Consider the following 7,745-nt stretch of genomic DNA (forward strand, 5'->3'; position numbering starts at 1 on the left):
CACACACACACACACACACACACACACACACACACACACACACACACACACACACACACACACACACACACACACACATCCAAAGCGACTTACAAATAAGAAAAAGTAATTAAAACTAAAAGCTAAAACTCTATAAATACTATATATATATATATATATATATATATATACACATTTAAGAAAATAAAAGAAATTAAATAAAAATGACAAATGCATACAACAACATTTCAAAACTAAACATTTAAATGAAAAAAAAAAACTACCAAATTACCAAAGAACTGTGGTGTTATTTTGAATCGCAACAGATTTTTCTTCAAATGGATTGTTGTATTTCTTAAAATGTTGGCTTACAATATTTTTATTTATTTTTTTATTTTTTATTGAAAACATCGATTTATTACAATGAAAAATAGCCTTTATCAATGATCAAGAACAAAAAAAAACTGTTACAAGGGATTTAGAATAATAACAAGGTAAAATTGGCTTACAATATATTCCTGTGAGTTGTGTTTGTTCCGCACGTGCTGTAGCCCCGCCTCTGCGTTGCCAGGGTAACGTGATGCGTGCTGTAGCCCCGCCTCTGCGTTGCCAGGGTAACGTGAAGCGTGCTGACGTCAGCAGAGGGTTAGCGCTCGTCGGGCAGGCGGCTTCGGTTCTCGGTGAGGTTTCTCGGTGTATTATTCTTATCGGTGCAGATGGAGGTGACGGTCTCGATGGAGCCGCTGTTTCTGGCCTGGAGCAGCTGCAGGAGGCGGAGGTTCCAGAGATGCGCCGATGTTTGCTCACAGCTGCTGTCAGAAAGCCCGTATGACCAGGTTAGTGAGCGGCTAGCGGCTAGCTGCGAGAGATTAGCGCGCATAAGCGCATTATAACTACAGTTCCTGCGGTCACTTTCTGAACTCCTACACTTTCCTCACATTTAACGATCTGACGATGTTCAGTTAAACCCGTTCAGTACAGCCAGGCATGTGTTATTGATCATGTGCTGCACAGTGTCTGGGCTGAGCTGTTCTCTCTTCATTACTGACACAGCCTGCTGCGTCTCGGGTGTCTGAGGTAACTGTTTGTAGTGTTTTCGTGAAGCTCATCAACTGCTCCCTATTACAATAATATAATAATTATGTTCCCAATAGTTCCTCTGTGTTACTCTCAGTATTCCCCATATTATGTGTCCAGTGTTCCCTCTGTTAGCTGAGCTGAACCTGTCCTGCAGTGGCCTCCTGCTCTCGCTTTAACTGTAACACACTGATCTGATCTGAGCTGAGCTGAAGAGTGTGAGGTCCGGTGTAGACGCAGCTGTGGTCAGCAGCCTCCTCTCCTCTGCTCTCCTCTCCTCTGCTCTCCTCTCCTCTCCTCTCCTCTCCTCTCCTCTCCTCTGCTGCGCTGGAGCTGGAGCTGGAGCTGATGTGCTCTGATGGGTTTCAGGCGGCGTGGAGCTTGAAGACCAGAGCTCTGACGGAGATGGTGTACGTCGATGAGCTGGAGGTGGATCAGGAAGGCATCGCTGATATGATGTTGGACGAGAGCTCCATCGCGCAGGTTGCACGTGAGTATTAATTACACTTCAGCCCATCAAGTCACGATTATTTGTATATAGTGCAGCTCAGATGTTCCAGGTCTGTAGGCCCTAGTGAACAGCTTCACATAACTATGCGTATAACATGTATGTTTCTCCAGTTCTTCTGCACATGTTTTGGTTTCGTCAGGTCCAGGAACGTCACTGAGGCTTCCAGGAACGAGTCGGGGAGCAGCGCCCACTCCAGCGGTCAGGTGCGGCCTCATCTGCTTAAACTACAACGCCTGAAGCCTGAAGCTGTAGATTACTAGCAGCACTGTTGGAGTAATTAGAGTACGGGAGTGCTTGGGCTCTGCTTTTCTAAGTAGGGCTGCACGATTTTGGAAAAAAATTGTTATCAAATGAACTATAATGTGATGCTTGATTGAGTCGTGTAGCCCTGTAATCCTTGCCTTTATCCTCACGTGTAAGTTATTGCTCATATGAGGGTTGATTCCTCATTGAGATATTTAATGGTGTTATGTGTCCTAGACCGATGACTCAGTCGGGGCGTCCCGTCACAGGGTTTGTGAGGCCCAGCACACTGTCTGGTAGACCAGAAACTATGGAGCAGGCCATCAGAACCCCGCGAACAGCTCGTCCTGTCACCATATGCAAGCGCTCATGTACAGACGTGCTTTACTGCTGTTAATGCATTAGTGACATTAGTCACACTGTTCCTGTTAGTAGTGTGAAAACCAGCTGTTCTCTATATTGTGATTATTTCATGTACAGAAAGCTCAGTAGACACGACTGTGATGCAACAGGAGTCGAGCTAAATATCATGCTGCAATCAACACTTTTCACCATTAGTTCATCTTGGTGGCTGTTATACTAAAAAAGCAGTAAAAGTTTTCAAGAGATTTCCACGTGTAATACTCATTTCATTCATCAGATTTTGTAGAAATGTAGCACTGCATCAGTGCCTCAGCAATGGATGCTCTGCAGTGAATGGGTGCCGTCATAATACTCATTTCATTCATCAGATTTTGGAGAAATGTAGCACTGCATCAGTGCCTCAGCAATGGATGCTCTGCAGTGAATGGGTGCCGTCAGAATGAGAGTCCAAACAGCTGATAAAAACATCACAATAATCCCCAAGTAATCCACACCACTCCAGTCCATCACATCTTGAGACATCTCGGACTCTCATTCTGACGGCACCCATTCACTGCAGAGCATCCATTGCTGAGACACTGATGCAATGCTACATTTCTACAAACCTGATGAAGAAACAAACTCATCTTAATCTCAGATGGCTTGAGGATGAGCACATTTTCAGCTAATGTTCATTTTTGGTAGAGAGTTTCTTTGTGTGTTAATGCCAATTTCCAATGAACCAATTGTGTTTGTAGATTGGGCTTGCACCGTGAAGCTGAGAAGCAGTTCAGATCAGCGCTCGCACACCAAGAGTTTGTTGATACTTACCTCTACCTCGCAAAGGTAGCATTGACAGGTCAAGCTTTATTGTGTTCGGCTTGCTGTAAGTACTTCCCAGTGAGAGCTCTTTGTGCTGCGCAGGTGTATCAGCGGCTTGATCAGCCCATCACTGCTCTGAATGTGTTCAAGCAAGGCTTGGATCACTTCCCCGCCGAGGTCACGCTGCTCACGGGAATCGCACGCATCCATGAGGTGTCTGTGTTTTTGTCTTTTTTGTTTGGTATTTGTCTTTTTTTAATGTTCACATCATTTATTATACTTCGGATTAATTTGTCATATTTATGTAATAGAATAATCTCCCTGTCTCCATCAGGAAATGAATAACATGATCTCAGCCACAGAATACTATAAAGAAGTGTTAAAGCAGGACAACACGCATGTGGAGGCCATTGCCTGTATTGGCAGCAATCATTTTTACACAGACCAGCCAGAGATCGCCCTGCGCTTCTACAGGTGACTACTTCTTTCTTTCATTCACATTATAAAAACATGTTTAAAACAGTTAAATTCCTAATTCCAGTATTTTCTAATGATTTAAAAAGTTTACTTTGTACATAGCACAAAGGTTGGGTAAGTGCATTTATTCAGCAACCACAATCACAAACAGTTTGGCCAAAATTCATGTTTGAATTTATTACAGTTTGTTTCTGAGGTTTGTTTGCAAATTTAGTAGCTGCAAACAGCACAAGCGACTGTATGACTGTTTAATTCGAGCAGAATATGTCAGTGGAGATCGCTGAACTCCAGCACACATGTTTGTCAGGGTTTGCAGATCATCAGTGCTTTTTAGCAGCCCAGAGAGAGTGTTTATGGTTGCCAGGTTGGGAAGAATAAGTAAAACACTGGGCAGAAAGTGTATCTTTTTAAGGAAAAGCTCTTACCACTTACGCCACTGGATATGTTGCTCAGCAGCCGTCTTTTGTAATGTTGTCACGTTAGTGAGCGGAGGTGAAGTAAATAGCCGCTGCCAACCAGGCAGCCTATTTGCACTTTGTGTTAATAGACACTGTTAATTAAAAGGCACCACACTACAGAAAATGGCATATACTCCAGTATTTTTTTTTCTGGGATGAAAGGTAATTTGGTGATGGATCAGTAATTATTCTATACAGTGGGGTCAAGATGAGAATCTTTCAATAAAAGCTGTACAATGGCTTCTTTAAAACTAACTGGAACTGCAGACATTTCACCTCTCCCAGAAGGCCCAGGAGCCTCAGCGGCAAATTACATGCAATGCCTGCAAATCATATACAATATCCTGAAAACTGGGCGTGAGAGAGAAGCCCTGCTTCCAGTATTAAGAGCTTTTTATTGGTGATTTGTTCACAAGCTGTCAGGCGATATACATTTGCCATTGAATGAACCAACCCTGCTAACACAGCTTATGAGCAAGCAAACGAAAAAGAGAAGTCAGGACAGCTTTGAAGTTTTGGTGTTAATGTCATTTAAATTGGCTGACTATCAGAGGAGCAACTCTATTCATGTACTTCATCGTGATGAGGCATGTAATCTCACAGTGTATTATATTATATTATTTATGCATTATGTAGTGATACTGTTGTGATGCTTCCCCCCTGAAATTAGTTTTTTGCAGGGAACAAACCCATAGACAGTAGAGCTATTTATTATAGCTTTGATCATGGAGCAGATGCTGTCAAAAACATCCCTAAAAAGGTGAGCAGGCAATAAGTATGACTGGGTAACTATCATCTGGGAAATTATTTAGGATATTCCACATGAAGACACTGATTGAGAAAGTGTAAAGCTGTGGGAGGGTGGGACTAATGCCGAGTAGTCAACATCATGGGACAAAAAATGAGACCTGTCCTGGATTTTCTGAACTGTGAATTTTAAAGGGTCGTGAAACCCTGTAACACATTTTCAGAAGTTAAGATATATACAGGTTGCACATCACTGAAAATAATGATAGCACTCTGTGACGAGAGGGGCGGGGCCAGTAGAGTAAATGCTAATGTACGACACCTGCGCCACTCACCGGTCCCGAGTCCCACAGAGGAGCTCCAGAAGGATAAAAGGAGGAGTGACGACAGTGTGGGACTCGAGACCGGTGAGTGGCGCAGGTGTCGTACATTAGCATTTACTCCACCGGCCTCGCTCCGTTCCCATGGCTCTCGGCCCCGCCCTTCTCGTCACACACTCATTGCGTTTATGATTAAAGAAAAAGGTGGGGTTTGTTCTTCCGGTTTGAAAAGCAAATTTGAAGCAGCATAAGAAAATGTGAAGTATAAGCATAAACTCAGAGTTGTGACTGGCTTGAGAGTACGTGTCTTCATCATTGTTAATGGGAAATAACTTTTTCAGTCCAATAACTGTGTTGGCACATAATTCAAATGTTAATCGTTGGTTTAATCGACCAATCAAAAATATTAACAATAGAAAAAATTATTATTAGCAGCCCTAAAACAGTCATTTGAGTCTTTAGTGACAGTCAACAGTGGATCTCTGCATCGTATCTTGTGTAAATTCAGCCTCTGTCTCCTTTTTTAGGCGCTTGCTGCAGATGGGGGTCTTCAACTGCCAGCTGTATAACAATCTGGGCCTGTGCTGTTTCTACGCCCAGCAGTATGATATGACCCTGTCGTCCTTTGAGAGAGCTTTAGCCCTGGTGTCCAGTGATGAGGAACAGGCTGATATCTGGTATAATCTGGGGCATGTTGCAGTGGTGAGCAGACACTCAGAACCCAATGTGACCTGTGTAACAGTGTGCAGATGAGAGAGAGCATGCCGCTCACTGTCCCTCACTGCTGTGACAAACTCTTTATTTAGAGACTTGGTCAGTCAGACTAAATCAGACCAAACAGGAGGTAGATTCATACTGATATCACTTAAAAGAATGTCTTTTTGCAAACCAGACATTAGTGGAGCATGGAAAGCCAGGTGTGCTTCTCATATAACCTCTGCTGGCAAACAAGTGGCAAAACATGTTCTTTTAATGGCAAAAGAGTAAGGACTGATTTTTAAAAAATATATATTTTATTGTAGATTTTCTGAGATTTGTGTACATCTGCTGGTTTTGAAAAAATCTTAATGTCAGTCTGTAATGACCCAAGTTATTAAGGAATAAATTATGGACATTTCAGGCTTTTCTCCCCTCTCTCTCTTCCGCAGGGCATTGGTGACTTGACTCTGGCGTACCAGTGCTTTAAACTGGCCTTGGCTTTTAACAATAACCATGGTGAAGCTTACAATAACTTGGCCGTGTTGGAGCTACGGAAAGGCCGCATCGAGCAGGTCAGTTTAGTCTCTCTGTAACTAATGTCATCTCAACACTTTTTCCTTAAGAAAAATGTACATCTACTGTTTTGTATATTTTCAAATGAATGAATACTGAATTCAATCCAGAGACTGTGAATCGGTATCAAATTGATTTGAAAATCTGTCAGTATATGTGAGGGGTATCATTAAAGTTTTTTGCAAAATTTGCTGTTTTTAATCCAGAAATAGGCCATTTGTCTGATTCGTAAAATTTCACAAGATTACTGAATACTACACACTCACAAATGCTCCTGTTGTAACAAAAAGCACAGGCACCGTGTAAATAAGCGATTGATTGTGCAGTGTGTAGCTAGTCATTGATTATATCAGGAGTTTTCACGTGAGTGATCTCGGTCAGTTGTGCTATAAAGGGAGTGTCCTTTGTTCAGTTTCTCACTGTAATCCATTCACAGTGTAGTTGCAGGAGTGAATCTGCTAAACTGTTCTGAAAGTCTTTGCTATGATTGTCAGTGATAACTGTGGCAATGGCCGGAACAAAACCATGACGAATCAATGTCAGAATAAAGCTGTGCATTAAGTGATGCAGAATAAACTTACAGCAGTAACAAGTCTGTGTTGGCTGAATATATTTAGCAGCTTCTACAGTTAAAGATCAAACTCAAAGCCTCTTTTTGACGTGTACTAAAAAATTAGAGATTTTAAATTAAATCTATTTTCATTTGTAGTTAACTAGTTAAAAAAGTTAAATAATTAACCCTACTAGGCAGTTGGGGTCTGGTCTTATTTATTTATTTATTTATTTATTAAACGACATGAGGCTTTGAGATTTCTTACACTTGCTAAACTTTATACTTCAGTGCAGTAAAGTAGTGAACTTTGTTATAATAGTTAGTTTATAATACGTCCAAAAGCAAAACGTGATGAGAACTAGGTAGTCTTTGTCAGCTTTCTCGCCCACGATGAGTTTGCATCTCTGTATTCTGAAATGCTAAATAAATAGATAATCTACAGTATAGCAAAAGAAACGGCAATGTTTGAATAATTCACTATTATACAAACAAAGCAAATGAAGATAAATCTATTTGTAAATTCACCAGTGTGAAAGAATGTTTAGCGTTTAAGATTGATATACATACAATTGATATACATTGATATACTTCAGCAAATCAGAAAAGGTTGGGATGTTTTGTGAAATGCAATACATTAAGAATCTGTGATTTGTTAATTCTCTTTCACTTTTATTTAATTGACAAAAGTAAAAAGATAAGATTTCCAATGTTTGGTGTGAAGAGTATGATGGAGGAGTAGTTAAAAATTCACAGAATCCACATTCAGACCAAAATATCCCACGTCCTGTTGTTGAGCATGTTAATGATAAACATGCTCTCAAATGATTGAAAAAGTATAATAATAATCTTTAGTACAACAACAGGGTCTTGTGCCCTCAAGGGTTTGAGCCTAATAAAACAAACATGCAAATGAAGTTACCTGTGCTTTTTTAGACAGGTTTAAC

At 41.0% G+C, this 7,745-nt stretch overlaps 1 protein-coding gene across 1 annotated transcript in view; it reads left to right on the forward strand.

The window, feature by feature from the left end:
• Nucleotides 1-599: 599 nt before the first annotated feature.
• ttc8 (tetratricopeptide repeat domain 8) overlaps nt 600-7,745 on the forward strand; it is an 8,192-nt gene continuing 1,046 nt past the window's right edge. The window contains 9 exon segments of the mRNA XM_016260019.1: nt 600-815; nt 1,426-1,546; nt 1,707-1,770; nt 2,048-2,289; nt 2,886-2,998; nt 3,077-3,187; nt 3,309-3,448; nt 5,504-5,678; nt 6,125-6,247. Of these exon segments, the coding sequence (XP_016115505.1) occupies nt 696-815; nt 1,426-1,546; nt 1,707-1,770; nt 2,048-2,289; nt 2,886-2,998; nt 3,077-3,187; nt 3,309-3,448; nt 5,504-5,678; nt 6,125-6,247 (1,209 nt within the window). The 5' untranslated portion in view covers nt 600-695.

This window comes from Sinocyclocheilus grahami, unplaced genomic scaffold (genome assembly GCF_001515645.1).
Source record: "Sinocyclocheilus grahami isolate Dianchi unplaced genomic scaffold, SAMN03320097.WGS_v1.1 scaffold1981.1, whole genome shotgun sequence".
In the NCBI taxonomy this organism is placed as follows: domain Eukaryota; kingdom Metazoa; phylum Chordata; class Actinopteri; order Cypriniformes; family Cyprinidae; genus Sinocyclocheilus; species Sinocyclocheilus grahami.